Source organism: Sus scrofa, chromosome 9 (genome assembly GCF_054392235.1).
Source record: "Sus scrofa isolate SSC_HxYL_T2T_F1_AM1 chromosome 9, Sscrofa_HxYL_maternal_Yorkshire_Landrace_v2.0, whole genome shotgun sequence".
Lineage (NCBI taxonomy): Eukaryota > Metazoa > Chordata > Mammalia > Artiodactyla > Suidae > Sus > Sus scrofa.
Genome location: NC_139391.1, coordinates 44,845,686 through 44,863,756, shown reverse-complemented (window position 1 = coordinate 44,863,756; position 18,071 = coordinate 44,845,686). Strand labels below are relative to the sequence as shown.

At 50.5% G+C, this 18,071-nt stretch overlaps 1 protein-coding gene across 50 annotated transcripts in view; it reads right to left on the bottom strand.

Annotated features, from left to right (window-relative positions):
* Window positions 1-18,071, bottom strand: part of CEP164 (centrosomal protein 164) — an 82,719-nt gene that overhangs the window by 18,117 nt on the left and 46,531 nt on the right. For 14 of the 50 annotated variants that reach the window (XM_084976186.1, XM_084976211.1, XM_084976180.1 and 11 more), the window contains 5 exons: window positions 17,281-17,661; window positions 15,982-16,062; window positions 6,755-6,840; window positions 5,617-5,784; window positions 2,370-2,507 (listed from right to left, as the gene is read on the bottom strand). In XM_084976186.1, the coding sequence (XP_084832312.1) occupies window positions 2,370-2,507; window positions 5,617-5,784; window positions 6,755-6,840; window positions 15,982-16,062; window positions 17,281-17,661 (854 nt within the window). Of the gene's footprint in view, window positions 1-2,369; window positions 2,508-4,403; window positions 4,551-5,616; window positions 5,785-6,754; window positions 6,841-15,981; window positions 16,063-17,280; window positions 17,662-18,071 lie in introns of all 50 variants that reach the window. The other 36 variants (XM_084976176.1, XM_084976182.1, XM_084976174.1 and 33 more) reach the window with 9 other exon arrangements.

The window sequence follows — 18,071 nt, the reverse complement described above, 5'->3', positions numbered from 1 at the left end:
CCAGGCTCCACATCTCCCCAAGGAGGCCACAATTTCATCTGCTTCAAGTGAATTCAATGTTTGGAAAAGAGTCAAAGAAATTCAGACCTCATCGGGATGCGTAAGGCAGGGGGTAAGAAAAGGAACAATGGTATCAGTTAAAGAGATGTCTGTAAAGTAACGAAGGCTCTTATGCTGCTCGTATTCTGTAAAGAAATACCCAAAGAGAAACCCCAAGAACATTTTAAGCAATGAATGCATAGGCAGGATCAAGTAATTTGCCTCCCACAGTGGCTTTCCTAAAGGCCAGGACATGTCCACATTCCTAAGTCCCTAAATCTTAAATTAGAAATTGGGAGTTCCCATCATGGCTCAGAGGAAAACGAATCTGACTAGCATCCCTGAGGACACACGTTCGATCCCTGGCCTCACTCAGTGGCTTACAGATCTGGCATTGCCATGAGATGTGGTGTAGATCGCAGATGCAGCTTGGATCCTGCGTTGCTGTGGCTGTGGCGTAGGCCAATAACTACAGATGCAATTCAACCCCTAGCCTGAGAACTTCCATATGCCTCAGGTGCAAGCCTAAAAAGATAAAAAAAGAAAGAGAGACGGGGGGGAGGGGAGAGAAAGAGAGAGATAGAGAGAGAGAGAGGAAGGAAGGAAGCAAGGAAGGAAAAAAGAAAGAAAGAAGGAAATTGGTCTGGCCCCCCAGCCACCACCTTCTCCCATGCTGCTGAGGCTGTGCCAGGCCAGGCACGGTAGCCCAGGCGACCTCAGCAACATGTGGGTATGGTCCAAATCAAGGAGGAGTAGGGCCAGTGTCCAACAGGGGAGCCAGTACCCCCTGATGGAGATGCAGAACCCCCTCCTCCCTCAGCTCCCGCACTGCAGCAGATGGGAGGCAGCAGGAAGCATCAGATTAGAACAGCAGAGGTAAACAGGGCTCTGGAATCCCATTTCAGCCCCTTGAGGCCAGAGGGAAGGAAGATACAAAAGGCTACTGATGCCTCTGAAGTACCATTAAGATCTTTCTTAAAATCTTAACTCTGACCAGAAACAGTCTTGAGCTCTGCCTTCAATTCCCTTCTCCTCCCCAAGCCATCTTCTTCCTCCCAATCCCGGTTTCCTCACTGTCCCCAGATGCAGCCCAATTGATGCAGATATAAGCCGTGGCTTCCATGTCCTCTGAGAATCCCACCCTGAGAAAAGCCTCCCTCCACTGCAGCTCTCCGCCTCATCAACCCTACAACTCATTTCCAACCTGGGCTGAAAACATCTTTTTTCCCTAAGATGGTACCTTTTAATGTCTCTCTCCCCTGTGGGCTGCGTAGCTATGTGGAGCCCTAGGGACAGATGCTGCAGAAAGATGGGGCATCAGACGGCGTGACAGCGTGTGCCTGGGCTGCATGCACCAATGAGCCTGCCTTGCACACCTGGCAACGCAGGCAAATGGGGCTGCTTTGCCGTGGGCCTCTTCTCTGTGTCCCCATTTTAAAGATCAAGTATCCCAAACTCCCAGTTTAAATCCAAGGCCTCAACAATGAGCTGCAAGATCAACGAGATGACTGGGAAGGAGCAGACTCCAGAGGAAGAGGCAGATCTGATTTCTAGGCCACTCCTCAGGGATCAGTAACCCTGAGACCCAGTTTCCAACAGTTAGTGGCTAAAAGGAGGCCCAATAAGAGTACCATTGTTTCAGGCTGGTCACCACGTAACTCCAAGACAAGGAAAGGAAAGCAAGGAGGGCGGGTGGGCAGGGAGGGAGACGAGGGAAGAGGATATGGTACCCAGGGTCCTGAAGTAGCCATGGAACCACTAAAACTGGGATCGCTATCATGGGTCTTGTCTCCACTCACTTGCAATGCAGTGGTTTTAATTCATTTACCATCTCTCTGCAAACACCTCCTAAAAGATACGGGGATGACAAAAGGAAGTATATCCTTGTTTTGCAGACCCAGGTCTTCCAGCCATAAAGCATGCAGAGCGCAGGCTGCTTGTTAGCCCTGCCTTCACCCTCTGACACGGCCTTTGCTCCCAACTCCTTCTAATTCAGCTTGACAACATTTAGGAAGCTGACAGCCTCTTCTAATTGTGTGTTTTACTTTCTGTATTTTATGATGTTATGACATCTGAAAAAGTTGGCTGGTCAAGGAGCGGCTGCCCCCCACCCCCGCCAGATCAGCCAGTCTTTACAGACACCAAAGGGAACATGAATTTCCTATACAAACCAACCAATCCCTCTCCCATCTCTTTATCTAACTCACACCATTTCCCATGCCCCAAATCACCCAGGGCCAGGCACCAAGCAACCAGAGACCACGCCCAAAGCCCGAAGCCACCAACACTACTCAAACTTTCCAACCCTATACTCAGCTCAGGGTACTTACCCTGCCTTGCCCACTGCTTCCCAAGAAAACCCCAATAAAGCCTCGGGGTCATGCTCTTCCTCCTCGTCTCCTCCGCCTCCTGACCAATCCCAGTCCTTCCCCATGTGGCCCTGCGTAGCATGGCATGCCCTCTTCTCTCTGGAAATATAAGGAATAAATTCTTCTGTCAGTGCTAAAGGCCTCTCCGTTTTGTCACTCAGTCACCTCCGTAAATTAAAATCACACAGATACAAATGAGGACAGACGGAGAACAGCTTCCCCATAAACCCAGAAAATCAATCCATTCTTAACGTAGCTAAAAGATGAGTAACAGGGACGTTATGGAGCCTGGAAAGACTCAGAAAAGGAAGAGAAAGTATTTCCCAAGGGCGCCATGGTCAAGGAGTGACCTGCAACGGTCGCTCATGGACAGCGCCCCCCAGCCTCACTGACGGGAGGGAAAACACAAAGAAAGGGACTTATTGGCCCAGCAGCTGGGAGGGACCTCTCTGCCCAGCTTCTCTCCCAGAGGCCCTGGGAAAACGCCCTCTGACCTCTGCCTTCTGCCCAGAGGCTCCTGTTTCGGCACCACACTCCTGTCCTCATCAAAAGCACCCAGATCTAGCTGTGCACAGCCAAGGAGACCTGGGTGAGCCATGTCATTCCTCAGGGGCAGAGCTGTCACTGTGGGATATGTCACCACCTGATGGAAGGGCTTCCCTTCCCTGCCTCACTCCTGCCGTGCGTGCTGCAGAGATAACACGAGACCATGCGCTCACGTGCCCTGCAAGCTTCAGCGACACTTCCTGTGAGCAATCAGTGTGAACCTGTCTCTGCTTGACATTCAGTCCAAATATTGAGGACTCTTAATCCCTTTGTGATGCTCGGTTCACAGACAGGAAAGACTGTATGACCCTAACACCTGCTCCATGCAGAGAAAAGGCACGAATCAGAGTCAAGGGCTCTGTGACTAGAGTCTAGTGTTAACTCTGCAACCAACTAGTGATGTGACCTCAGATAAATCGCTCCACCCCTCTGAACCTCAGTTTCCTCATCTCTAAAAAGTGAGAGAGACAGGGAGGAGGAAATGGGAGGAGAAGAGCTAAAAGATTTCTAATTTCAGAAGTGTTTGGTGCAACAACATAGGTGAGCTTTGAACCCAGGCACAAAAGATATATACACTGTGTCCTGGATAATCCCATTCATATGAAGAACTGGGAAAATGAATCTATGGGACAGAAGCCAGAATGCAGGGCAGGTGGAATGAGAGCAAAGAGGCCCGAGGAAACTTTCAGGAGGGATGGAAAAGTTCTGCAAATGATCTGGGTGGTCTGACCCAGTGTATACACGTGGCAACATTCATTGACTGGTACAATTCAGATGGATGTACTTTCATGTATATAAATATGTCAATAAATTTTTTTGGCTGTGCCCATGGCACATAGAAATTCCCAGGCCAGGAGTTCCCACTGTGGCTCGGCTGGTTAAGGACCCAATGTAGTATTCATGAGGATGCACATTCAATCCCTGGCCTTGCTCAGTGGGCTAAGGATCCAGTGTTGCTTTGGCAGTGGTGTAGGCCTGCAGCTACAGCTCCAATTCAACCCCTAGCCTGAGAACTTCCATAGGCTGCAGGTACAGCCATAAAAACAGAAAAAAGAAAAAAAAAGAAGTTGTTCCTGGGCCAGGGATCAAATACTTGCCACAGCAGTGACCCAAGCTCAGCAGTGACAACACTGGATCCTTAACCCAGTAGGACACCAGAGAACTCCTCAATAATTTATTTAAGAAAGAGAAAAATCGTGCTTGGTAAAGGGGAAGACATGGTTTACTGGGTTTCTGCTAATGACCCAGGAGATACCCCGGATACTGACCAGGGGAACCCTGGGGCTGCTCAGGAGTGAAGGCTGCACACAGAGCCAAGGATACTCTCACCCTCCCGACCCTACCCTTTGAGCTGGGGCCAAAGCATCCCCACCACCCAAGACTAGATGGGCACACTAAAGCAATCCCACACAACGGAGGACAGGGACAGATGTGAAAACTGGCCCTTACACCTCTGGAGACACTGGCGGGGTGGGGCTGACCACCACCTTCTCCTCGGGCTCCTTGGCCTCTTCCTGCCCAGGGCCCGGCCCCTCGGCCTGGGAGCGCTGCTCCTCACCCCTCTCATGGGCGACAGGTGGGCTTAGGATCTCCTCCCTTGACAGCAATAAGGAAGCAACTGTGTTACAGCCAGAAGGCAAGAGGTTCCAGATGTGCCCCATTTGGGGTCAACAGGCTGTGACGGGGTCAAGGGAGGAGGCGGCTCCAGCAAAGCCTATGGTTTCCCTACCTCAGGGCTTAGACTCATCTTCCACTGCCCCCCCGCACTGCCTCCTCCCTGGATGGATGCTGCTGACTGAACATGGCTGCTGCTCCGCTTCCCCCAGTGACTCGTTTCAACCGGATCGACTCTAAGACCAGCGTCTTCCTCTTGTCAGGAGTACAAACTAGCAAATATATACCAGGCTGGGCAGCGAAGGTCCTCTCAGCTGGGCTCAGGAAAGCCTGGGGCCCTGCACCTGCCTGTCCCTGGGCTCAGCACACAGCAGGGCTCTGTGTGAGAGCTAGCAGTGGGGCAACCACTGGGAAGGAAGGGGCTGGCAGGTGGCGACCGGGAGAAACGGCCTCCCTGCCAGGACCGGCCCAGCCCAGGGTGACAGCAGTCTTTGCCCCAGCTCCTGGCAGGGAGGCAGCTGGGTCGGAAGTGATGATTTTTCACTCTAGTTTCTAAGGTCCCCTAATCTGACTGTGCACCTCAATTCTCATGGGCCGAGGGCTAGGAAGAGGCAGGGTTCCTCAGTCCCCAGCTCATGGGAAAGGCTCAGCAAAAACCTCTGTTGCTGGAGTTCCCGTCGTGGCGCAGTGGTTAACGAATCCGACTAGGAACCATGAGGTTGCAGGTTCGGTCCCTGCCCTTGCTCAGTGGGTTAAGGATCCAGCGTTGCCGTGAGCTGTGGTGTAGGTTGCAGACGCGGCTCGGATCCCGCGTTGCTGTGGCTCTGGCGTAGGCCGGTGGCTACAGCTCCGAAGACCCCTAGCCTGGGAACCTCCATATGCCGCGGGAGCGGCCCAAGAAATAGCAACAACAACAACAACAAAAAAAAAAAGACAAAAAAAAAAAAAAAACCTCTGTTGCTGCTGTTGGGCTGCAAACCTGTGCCAGCTCTCCCACCTCTCCAGACCCGCTGCCCCCCACCCTGGGAGGCTTAGGGCCCACCCTTACCTTGGCAGGGAAAGAGGCGGGGTGGGGCTGCCCGCAGAGCCCTCCCCAGGCTCCTCTGCCCCCTTCCACTCGGGCTGCCCCTCTGGGGCCTGTAGAGGCCCTTCGTCAGTGGCCTGGCTAAGAAGGGGGCTCTGGAGCCGCTCCCCGCACAGAAGAGGAGGAGATAACCTGGAAAGAGCAGCAGAGTCAGGGCCACACGGGGAGAGCAGGGGGAGAGCCAGGGACTGTAGTACCCGGACCTCAGTCCAGCCTCCTCCCAGGCTGGACCCGCGCTCCGGCCCCACCTTCGTGGGGAGCCCACAGAGGACAAAGCAGCCAGAAAAGCAGGAAAGAGAAACACCCTACTAAGCGCTCCCTTTGCCTGGACTAGACTCCACTTTCCCAGGTCCCTGCACTGCATTTGCCTGGCCCAGGAGTGACAACTGGGCACACTTTGGGGGGTACCCACATTCCCACTGTCACTGGGGCTGGGAGTTGGGGGTAGGGGATGGAAGAAAGGAGCAAGAAAAGAGAACAAGAGAAGCCAGACTTAAGTGGTCAGACTCTAAAAACCCATGAGGCTGTAGCTTTAAGGAAGTAAGAATGCTGAATTCTAGGTCCAAAATGTAGAATGTCTCCCCGCTTCCCCCTGCAGTGGCAGCCCTTCTCTTATTGTGGGCTCAGGCCTGAGAAGCTGGAAGCCCCTGTGTCTCAATCTCTCTCTCTCTCTCTCAGTCTCTCTCTCTCTCGTACACATGGCTGCAGCCATCTTCTGATGCAAGGCCTGGCTCAGAGCTCTGAGCTGCAGGACCGACCCCCCAGCACAGCACTCCCACCTCTAGCAGGCTATCCTGGCCTGGCCCGTGACCAGGCACACACATGGCCTCATCTGATCCGGGAAGACAGAGCCTTGATCCCACAATGGTGCTATGGGTACAAAAGACCCCCAAATGCTCCAGCAGTTCATCCCATTCCTGTATTGGTCTGCACACACATGCGTGCACACATATGCACACACAGACTTTGCAAGGCCATCCAATCAGTTCTTCATCGGCCTCCACGGAGAAGCACACTTGAGGCACGCCAACCAAAGCCAGGAATCCTGCCCAAGTCCACACCATCACGAAGGTCCCTGAGGGTAGCCTCCCACGCACTGTACCTCTCTGAGCCTCTGGACTGCTTGCTCTGCAGCTCCTCTTGGCTGGACTGGCTGGCATCCTTGTCTCCTCTTCCCAACCTCTGCGCCTGTAGGCAAGTAGCAGGGGAAAGTGTGTATGGGCGGAAGGTCTGCCCTGTGTCTTTTAATCCTCCAACTGACTCCCATGCCAGGAGGGCGCACTGAGAGGTGGCTTCAGTGGTGAGGACCACTCAGGATACAGAAGAGAAGGCCTGTCTACTGTCAGTGAAGCCCCTGGGGCTCTGGCTACACCCCCAGGCTCATAGCTGCTCCCAGGGCTGGACTTGCTGGCCTGAGAAGGATGAGCTAGATACCACAGCCAACCATGGGCAGACCCAGAAGCCAGAGGATGAAGGAAAACACACAAGGGAAAATCCTGCCTCCTGCAGGTGGAACCCTTTGCTGCCAGTTGCAGAGAGAGAAGAGAGACATCTGTGAACACCCCAAATCCACAGAGGCCCCAGGCCACCAGCGCCAATGATATAAGGATGCTGAAATTAAATGGGTGGGATTGGGGGCAGCAGACAAGTGCATTAAAGAGGAAGGATTCTACAGAGATGGAGACTTGGCGAAACGAGCGAGAACCACACTCCAAACGAGATGGGCACCATGTGGGCACCTGAAGGAGGAAGACAGAGCGCTTGTCTGCTCCATTCTGACCTGCCCCTGCACCCGAGTCCCATCAGGAGACAATGACGCCCCCCTTACTAGTCAGGGCTTATACCAGCCAGCAAGGAAAAAAAAAAGCCAACCCAAAATCTCATACTAAAGCTTAGGTGTCTGGGCAAATTTAAATTTAGCAAGCTGGGGAAAAAGCTTTTTTTTTTTTTTTTTTTTTTTTTTTTGGCACTGCTCCAGCATGCAGAAGCTCCCAGGCCAGGAATCAAACCTGCACATAGCAGCAACCACAGCCACAGTGGTGATGCCAGATCCTGAACCAACTGAGCCACCAGGGAACTCTAAAAAGAACTATTCTTTTTTGTTTGTTGGGGGGGGGGGGCGGTAGGTGGCCTCGCCTATGACATATCAAATTCCCCAGGCCAGAAATTAAACCAGAGCCACCACTGCACCAACACTGGATCCTTTAACTCACTGTGCTGGGCCAGGGATCAAATCTGCATCTCCAAAGCCAACCAAGCCACTGTAGTTGGATTCTTAACCCACTACGTCACAGCGGGAACTCCAAAAAGGACTATTCTTTACATGTTCAAAAATTTTCTGCAGGGGTGGGGTCACAGGCAGCCTGGACTCAACCTTTCGTCCCTCCTTGCATCACAAAACAGGAAAGTAAAGCACAGCTCACAGGGCGTCTGGTGAGGGATAAATGAGATCCTGCACATGAAGCCCAACTCCAGCCCAAAAAAGACCTGCCACTGATCCGAGCTCTAGGTACACTGCTCCTCCTCTCCTCAGGCCTGGTGAGAAACAAAAAGTAAAAGAAACCCAGCTTTGGTGGTGCCAGTCGCCATCCTAGGACCTGCACTCCTTCTGTCACGCTGACGGGAGCCCCGTCTGTTCCGGGACACGAGGGTTAACAGGGGAGGTGGGGCAGGAGACAGCTCACTCCATCTTCCCCAGTGGGGTTCCGGCCGGGCTGGCACACTTCCATGTTCCCACCCCGTGCCCACAGCCCCCCACGCCTCTCCACCGGCAGCCTAAGCCCCAGCAGCTGTGGCTGACTCTGCCATCTGGAGGGGTGAGGAAGGGCAGGGTCTGAACTAAAAGCCAGCTCCCCCAAATTGCATTAAAAATAGAGATGCTGCCTGAGAGTGCCTCCCGGTGTCCGCAGCAGAAGGGCTCCCTGCCAGCGCTGCCACTCCTAATCGCATCAGCCGGGCAGAGCCCGCAGACAATGGCAGGGCAGGCTGTCCTTCTCCCACCCCACCTCCTTCCCCTCCAGTGCTCAACTCACAACTAGCCTTCCCTACACATCACAGCAAGCTCGGCAGATAGCTCCCCTCTCTTGTCTCTTCTCAAGGAAAAAAAAAAAAAAGCACACAGGCCAGTCTGTTTCACAAACTAAAATATAAGATGGGTAACAAAGCGTGGTGATTACAGTAAGTATTGGGATACTGCGCCCTGAATCAGAAGGAACGAGTTGCAGACAGGCCTGTTTCCTTCTTGTTTCATCTTCCATCTCTTTCTTTCTTTCTTTCTTTTTTTTTTTTTTTTTTTTGGTGGCCACACCCAGGGCATGTGGAAGTTCCCAGGCCAAGGATCAGACCTCAGCAACAGTGTTGAGTCCTTAACCACTAGGCCACCAGGGAACTCCTCATCTTCCATATTTCTGCTAGAAACTCAATGAGCACCCTTGCTAGAAGAAAGAGGATACTTTTGGGGGAAGTTACCTGGACGGAGGTCCTTTGAACAGAGTTTTACTTGCTCGCCAGACCTTTTAGCCCCAGAAAAAGTCGAAAGAGCCAGATAAGGAAATCAGGCATGCCAGCACTCTTCAGAAAGGGGAGACAGCAAGCGCATTCTAAGCCTCTTGCCTAAGACTGCCCAAGATGACACTCCCCTACAGAAACTCAGCTCATGAGTTTTGTTTTTGTTTATGATCCAGTCCTCAGGTAAATAAATCATAATAAACCAGAATTCATAAAGCAGAATGCTATGCAATCAGTAAAAAAAATAATAAGGCAGATCTGAAGTAGCTGAGGAATAAGTGAAAGGTCTATTCTCAAATTTATTTATTTTTTCTATTTTGTCTTTTCAGAGCCACATGTGCAGCATATGGAAGTTCCCAGGCTGGAGGTTGAATCGGAGCTATAGCTGCTGGCCTACGCCAGAGCCACAGCCACGCCGGATCTGAGCTGTGTCTGCAACTGACATTGCAGCTTGTGGCAACACCGGATCCTTAACCCACTGAGCAAGGCCAGGGATCAAACCCACGTCCTCATGGATACTAGTCAGGCTCATTACCACTGAGCCACAACAGGAACTCTCTATTCTCAAATTTAAAGATCATATTACCAAACAGTTTCTATACCATAGTTCCAATTTCTATGGGGAGAAAAAAAAAAACAAATAAAAAATAGATATATACACTTACATGTATACAGACTATTTTCTGGAAGGGCACATGAAAAATGTTGATGCAAACTGTTACCAGTCCCCACTTGTGGGAGTAAGGCTGCGGGAAGTGCAAGACTTTGACCTTCTTATTATTTGAAATAATGTTATGGTCACTTTTTTAATTTATTATAAAATCCATCATGTTTGTGATTCATTATAATTATCTTAACTGTAGTGATGGTCTGAAAAGTGTATACATTTGGTAGTAAAACTTATCAAAATGATACAATTTAAATATGCCCTGTTTATATCAATTATACTTCAATAAAGCTGCATAAAAAAATCTTTACATGGACAAAAATTCTTTTAGCTCAGTTCGAAGCCTCTGCACTGGCCCTGGCCTTGGGAGAGATACAGAGAATATGGAAAATGGACAAGAGGCCCCAGGAAAAACAAGGGACTGGACCTGTGGTTCCAGCCGTTCCACAGAGAAGCTGCAGCCTGTCCCTCCAGCTCTGCCCCTTTGCTCAGCCCCGCTACACCCTGAAGTGGGAGAGAGGCAGAAACTGAATCCCACAGAGGGCTCTACACAGTCAGCCAACCTGAGTGCCCAGCACTGCTCCACACCCCGACGTGCTGGCATGAGCCACAGCTTAGGGATTCTCTGCCAGAGCTGGCTGCCTCGCGGGGACCGAATCCAAGCCAGGCCCTGCTACCACTTTATACCAAGTGGTGTGGCCCCCAAAGAGGCTGCTGGCCTCATGAGATCTTAGGAAGGACCTAGAAATCTTTCTGAAAGCCCCTCACTCACTACCCCTCACAAGCATGCTCACACTGGCCAGGTTTAGGAGGCAAATCAATAACCTTCCCACTGACCTGCTGCCAAAGGTGCCTCGCAATCGCCTGCTCCAAACCCTGCTGACTAAACCCCCGGCCTTGGCTATGCCTTTACAGATCCCCAGTGCTGCCAACAGAGGCACCAGGGACCTGGTGGCTAAGCAGTGGTCCAGGAAGGCTTTGCGGCCAGAGCTAAGAACACGTCAGGTTCCAGCGAGCCACCCTCACAACTCTACCCTGCCTCAGGACTAAGGGCCCCCAGGCCTAGTTCACATTCAATACCTTGCTTGATTCACCCAAACCAAATGCCCCCTTCAACTTGCAGAGACCATGTGTCAGAAGCTCCTCTCAACAACCCAGCAGAGGCGGCAAAATGATCTTGGCTTCAAGCTCCTTTGAAAGCATCTGACGCTGATGAAAGAAATCAAATAGATGGAAAGATATACCATGCTCGTGGATTGCAAGAGTTAATATTATCAAAATGACTATACTACCTAAGGCAATATACAAATTCAATGCAATCCCTATCGAATTACCGAGGACATTTTTCACAGAACTCGAACAAAATATTTTAAAGTTTGTTTGGAAGCACAAAAGACCCAGAATAGCCAAAGACATCCTGAAAAAGAAAAATGGAGCTGGAGGAATCAGGCTTCCGGACTTCAGACTATACTACAAAGCAGCAATCATCAAAACCACATGGTACTGGCACAAAGACAGACATATAGATCAGTGGAACAGGACAGAAAGCCCAGAATTAAACCCATGCACCTACAGCCAACTAATCTATGACAAAGGAGGCAAGAATATACAATGGAGAAAAGACAGCTTGTTCAATCAGTGGTGCTGGGAAAACTGGACAGCCACATGGAAAAGAATGCAATTAGAACACTCCCTAACACCATACACAAAAATAAACTCAAAATGGATTAAAGACCTAAATATAAGACCAGACACTATAAAACTCTTAGAGGAAAACATAGGCCAAACACTCTCTGACATAAACGACAGCAACATCTTCTCAGAGCCACCTCTTAGAGTATTGACAATAAAAACAAAAATAAACAAATGGGACTTAATCAAACTTCAAAGTTTCTGCACACCAAAGGAAACCCTAAACAACATGAAAAGACAACCCACAGAATGGTAGAAAATCTTCGCAAATGAATCAACTGACAAGGGATTAATCTCCAAAATTTACAAATACCTTTTGCAGCTTCACACCAAAAAAACAAAAAAACCCCATCAAAAAATGGGCAGAATATCTAAACAGACAGTTCACCAAAGAAGACATGGATGGCCAAAAAACATGAAAAGATGTTCAACATCACTCACTATTAGAGAGGTGCAAATCAAAACCACTCTGGGAGTTCCCGTTGTGGCGCAGTGGTTAACGAATCCGACTAGGAACCATGAGGTTGCGGGTTTGGTCCCTGCCCTTGCTCAGTGGGTTAACGATCCGGCGTTGCCGTGAGCTGTGGTGTAGGTTGCAGACGCGGCTCGGATCCCGCGTTGCTGTGGCTCTGGTGTAGGCCAGTGGCTACAGCTCCGATTAGACCCCTAGCCTGGGAACCTCCATATGCCGCGGGAGCGGCCCAAGAAATAGCAACAATAACAACAACAACAACAACAAAAAAGACAAAAAGACACAAAAAAAAAAAAAAAAAAAACCACTCTGAGGCACCACTTTACACCAGCCAGAATGGCCATCATCCAAAAGTCTATACACAATAAGTGATGGAGAGGGTGTGGAGAATTTACACTGTTGGTGGGACTGTAAATTGGTGCAACCACTATGGAAAACAGTATGGAGATTCCTCAGAAAACTAAACATAGAACTACCATTTGATCCAGCAATCCCACTCCTGGGCATCTATCCAGAGAAAACCACGAGGCACAAAGGCACATGTACTCCAATGTTCACTGCAGCACTATTTGCAATAGCCAAGACATGGAATCAACCTAAATGTCCATCAACAGAGGAGTGGATCAAGAAGATGTGGTACATACACACAATGGAATATTACTCAGCCATTAAAAGGAATGAAATACTGGCATTTTTAGTAACATGGATGGACCTAGAAATTATCATGCTAAGTGAAGTCAGCCATACAATGAGACAACAACATCAAATGCTATCATTGACATGTGGAATCTGAAAAAAGAACAGACTGAACTTCTTTGCAGAACAGATGCTGACTCACAGACACTGAAAAACTTATGGTCGCTGCAGGAGACAGTTTGGGGGGTGGGGGGATGTGCTTAGGTTGTGGGATGGAAATCCTGTGAAATTGGATTGTGATGATCATTATAGAACTACAGATGTGATAAATTCATTTGAGTAATAAAAAAAATAAAAGCATCTGTCTGAGTCACCTTTATCCCCTACTCTGGGTCCGCCGACACCTATGCCTGCACAGAGCTCATATTGGCAGAGGAGACAGAACCATAAACAAAAGAAGCGGCACTAAAGGAAGCAAAGGGAAGGATCGACTCATCCTGCCTGGAGGAGGTGATGTCAGAGGTGGCCTCCAAGACGAAGAAAGAGCTCGCCGGGACATAAGGGGAAGCAGCCTGGTAGGCAGAGTGGTGGAGGTGGATGGTGTGGCCCCAGGAATGGTGAGTGGTGGGCACAGCTGGGATGGGGCAGGTGGGCCAAGGATGAGGCTGCAGGGGTTGGACAGACCAGGTTGGGAAGTGTCTTGAAACCCACAGTGGTTTGTGCAGGAGCAAACGCTCAGTCCTCAGTTGCCAGATGAATGGATAAACACATAAAGATAGGGGAGAGGAGGGTGGGGCAAGGAACGCAGTAATTCTCAGCAGCAGCAAAGCATGAATTCTGGCACAGTCAGGGTCTTCTTAATGAATAAGGAGAGAACTCCAGAAAGCCACCCCGGGATAGGCAGTACTCAGCTCTAGGAGACCCCCAAAAGTGAGGCCCCCCTGCCTAGCCCCAGAGAGACTCATCTCCCAGCGGGCTCCATCCAGGACGGAGGAGAGCACATCCACATCCAGCAGGTGCTCTGAGATCCGGCTGCGGAAACCAAAGTCCTGGAGCCAGTGGAGACAGGGCAGTCAGCTCTCCTCCATCGTGGCCAGCACCCACCAGGGACACAGGGCCTCTCCTCCACCCCACCTTCCAGAAAGATGCCTACTATGTGCCAGCATTTCAACATCTACCTATTACTTTCATCTTTTTTTTTAATTTTATGGCCACACCCATGCCATATGGAAATTCCCAGGCCAGGGATTGAATCCAAGCTGCAGTTGCGGCAAAGCCAGATCCTTTAACCAACTTGCGTCGGGCCAGGGATCGAACCTGCACCTTCAAAGTGAACAGTCAGATTCTTAATCCACTGTGCCACGGCGGGAACTCCTACTTTCATCTTCAAAATAACACTGTAGCTATATGGAAAGAAATGTGATAAAGCAAATATGGTAAACTATCTACCATAGACTCCAGGTGGTGAGTATGCAGGTATTTGCTGTAAAATTCTTTTTCTTTTTTTTTTTTTTTCTCTTTAGGGCTGCACCTGTGGCCTATGGAAGTTTCCAGCCTAGGGGTCAAATTGGAGCTGCAGCTGAGACCTATGACCGGATCCGAGTCACATCTTTGACCTACACCGTAGCTTATGGCAACACCAAGGCCTTAAACTACTGAGTGAGGCCAGGGATCAAACCCGCATCTTCATGGATGCTAGTCGGGTTCTTCTGTGAGCCACAACAGGAACTCCCTGTAAAATTCTTTCAATTTTTCTGTACGTTCAAAATTTTTCATAATCAAATTACAGAGAATAACCCTATGAGTCTGGTCCCACTATCCTCACCTCACAGAGGAGGAAGCAGTCTGAGCACTTACACAGTTTGCCCAAGGTCACACATCTGCTAAGCAGCAGGGGTGGGGTCAGATGTGCCCTGGGCCAACTCCAAAGCTGGGCTCTTTTCATGACACGTGCAGCAGAGCATGTCACTTTCCAGCTGTCTCTCCCTCCTGGTGCCTGACCAGGAGGCCAAAGTGCCCAGAAGACCCGTGAGCAGCTTGGAAACAGGGCCTGGCAGGCTCCTCCCAGCCTGTTCATTCCCCTTCCCATAGCAGTGCCATCCGAACAAAAGGGATGGATCCGAGGCACTTCCTCCACAGGCTTCTCTTTGAGACGGGCAGCGAGTGCCCACCCAGGTGCCGGCTCCCCGCTGCCCTTTGGCTTAGCCATGACCCCGCCCCCTCCCAGCCCAAGTTCCCCACCAGGCCAGGTGAAGGATTGCTACCTGACAGCAGGCTAACAGGGACAGCTCCATCAACGGCCCTGACAAATGGCAGGACGCCCAGCCAAGGTCTGGTCCTGCTGTCCGTGGCTTCCTCCACCCACTCCCAGCGAGAAGAAAAATGCCAATGGGCACATTTCTCCACATGGTGACACCTTCAGAAGGGCCAGGGCCCTTGTTTCAGAGATTTCTGTGACACGGTGATTCTTCACAACAGTTTTTGCCAACAGTGACTTCGCAGCTCCCCCCCCCACCGCCCCCCAGCTGGTGGGCTTTCTTTGTTGATGACATTTTCCTTTCAGTGTGAGTTCTGCTCCGCTCAGTGCAGCTGCCATCTGGCTCCTAAGCCCATAGCTCAGTGAGGGGCTTGAGCACACAGCCTCCTAATTCCTCTGCACCCCCTCGTATCATCACTGTTCATCCCTGACCCTCTCCCACTAATCCCTTCCCTTTGATCTGCCTCCTCCAAACAGATGGAGCGTGGTTTCTGGAAGAAATGCTCTGCCAAAAAGCACCCTGAACTACTCCCCTTAGATACAAACCTGGCAAGTGAAGCCAGGATACAGCAGGCTGGGTGGAAGGGCTGGGACAAAGCAATCATGGATATTGGCATTCCAAGACAGTCTTAACTTTGGAAATGACACCACACCACAGCATCCTTCCTGGTCAGGCCTGAAGACTAGTCCTCGCCTCGGCTCAGTGACTCCATAAACACACACATACACACGCACACACACATGGTTTCTAACCTCCTAGATTCCTATAATGTTCCTACTAAAGCCCAGAGGCAATGATCTCTTATGATTTCACAGGCAATTCACACAGCAGAAATAGTAATAGCAATGTTTGTTTGATATTTACATGCTAATGTTTTATACTCTTTACCCCCACTCTCTTCTCACAAACCTATCAGGTAGGCAGTGCTACCCTCAGCAGGTAGGACTGAGAAAATGGAGTTAGGCAAGACCCAAGGTCCAATCCTAACTTCCCCACTTACAAACTGTGAGATGCTCAGCAAATTACTTAACCACAAGAACTCGCAAACCCAGCTCTTCTCCAGCACCTGCTGCCCGCCACCTCAGACTCAGACTCACCAGGCCATGGAAGGACTTGGGGTCAGAAGCAGTGGAGTCTGAGAGCTTCAGTTCCTTCATATGTTCACTAATCTCCGACTCCTGGGGAGAAAGACCCACAAAGAAGTCACTGGGGCCGAGGACAGAGGGTTGTGGCCCATATTCATGGTGCTAAAACAAGGCTCTTCGGGAAAATATGAGAGAGGCCTTTGCCCCCCGCCCCACTCTCTCTGGACACCAGCCCCAGCCCACCTGGACTGGGCAGCCCAGTGGAGTCTGGACAACACTCCTTATGCATGGAGGTAAAGCCAGGTGAAGTGGAGTTGAGGGGGCACTCTGAAGCTATCATAAAAAAATAAAAAATAAATAACCTGAATAAGGGTATCTTTTCCAGGAAGCAGCTAAAAGCTCTTTATTTATTATTTATTTATTTTTGCTTTTTAGGGCTGCACCCACAGCATATGGACATTCCCGGGCTAAGGGTCTAATAGAAGCTACAGCTGTCGGCCTACACCACAGCCACAGCAACGCCAGATCTGAGCCATGTCTGTGACCTACACCATAGCTCACAGCAACGCCGGATCCTTAACCCACTGAGTGAGACCAGGGATCAAACCCGCAACCTCACGGTTTCTAGTCAGATTTGTTTCTGCTGTGCCATGACGGGAACTAGCTGAAAGCTCTTTAAATGAACTCCCTCACCATCCACCTAGAGGAGGAGCAGGACTAAGGGTTGGGAAAATCTAGATGGCCAAACGCTCTCCCACTGGGTCCTACCTCTGTCCATCTGGATCACTAGCCTGATCTCACCAAAGCAAGATTCCCATGTCTTGAGTTGTTTATTAAAGATCTAAAGAGATCAATGACCTGTAACCTAATTTACCAATGCTGGGGCAGGACACTCCCAAAGCCGCTGCGCTGCACCCTCCCCATCCCCTTCATAGGAACACAGGCTGTGACCATGACTGACCCCAAACTGCTGTCAAGAAGTAGGAGGGGGAGGCAGGAAATGGCAGGAGGAAGTAAGTGGGAAACCAGAAGAACATGAATACCCCAGGAAGGGGCCAATGGAGAAGCAAAGTTCGGCTCTGAATTTCTAGTGCCAGCAGGCTAGGACTTTCATTCAGGATTTTACTGCCTGCTGGGTCTGGGCAGATTTGTCACAATTAAGGATTCTGGCTGAGGGTGACTGTCCATTGCAGGGCCTGCAAATGAAGCTTATGACTCAGTAATAAAGATGAAGGGAGAGGAAACTGCAGAGGGCTCAAGAGAGCAGTGGAGGGTTGTAGCCAGCAACTGTCTGGGGGATGAGTAACTTACTTCACTCACATCTGATCTGCTCTCTTTCGGGACAGAAGCCTTCTTCTCTGGCCCCTTTGCTGCCTCCTTCCTAGAGCCCTTCTCTCCTGCCTCCACCAGGTCCTCTGGTGCCTCCTTTCTGCTGGCTCCGGCAGGCCAATCACCGCCAGGGTACACCCCCAGGTCCGCCACATCCCTGGACATCCCAGGATCATCCTTCTCATTCTTTTCTTTTTCTGGGAGCCAACGTGCCCCTCTTCCACGTCGCCCTTTGCCATCGGCACTGCTCAGGCTGTCGTCTGCACCTTGGCTAAAGACCTTGTCAGGAGTCGGGGGGCCGGCAGCATCTGAATCAAGAGAAACGTCCTTTTTCTCCTCTGGCTGGCTTGTTCTTGGAGATTCCTAGGGAGCAGCAGACCATGTCAGAAAGACAGACATCAGGAATTAATACACAGGGTTCAGAGACTTGCTACAAGATGGAGCTGCTGTTCCTTGATGCCTACAGGCCCATGCTGCAGCTCTGATACCAATATTTATCACTCACCCCAAAAGCTTTTAAAAACACAGGTTCTTGGCTTCAACCCAGACCCACCGACTCTGAACTTCTATGGCGATTCAGATATACCCAACCAGACCATGGTCCACTGGTGGCTTGGAATCCGCTGCCTTAAACTACAAAGCTCTGTCACCACCGAACACATTCTCCAGCAGTCTGTCTCATTCCAGCCCCATTAGCCAAACCATAGACTGCAGGCTTGGAAAATATTTGTTTATGATGATGATGATGACATAGAACCACAGGACCTAGGTCT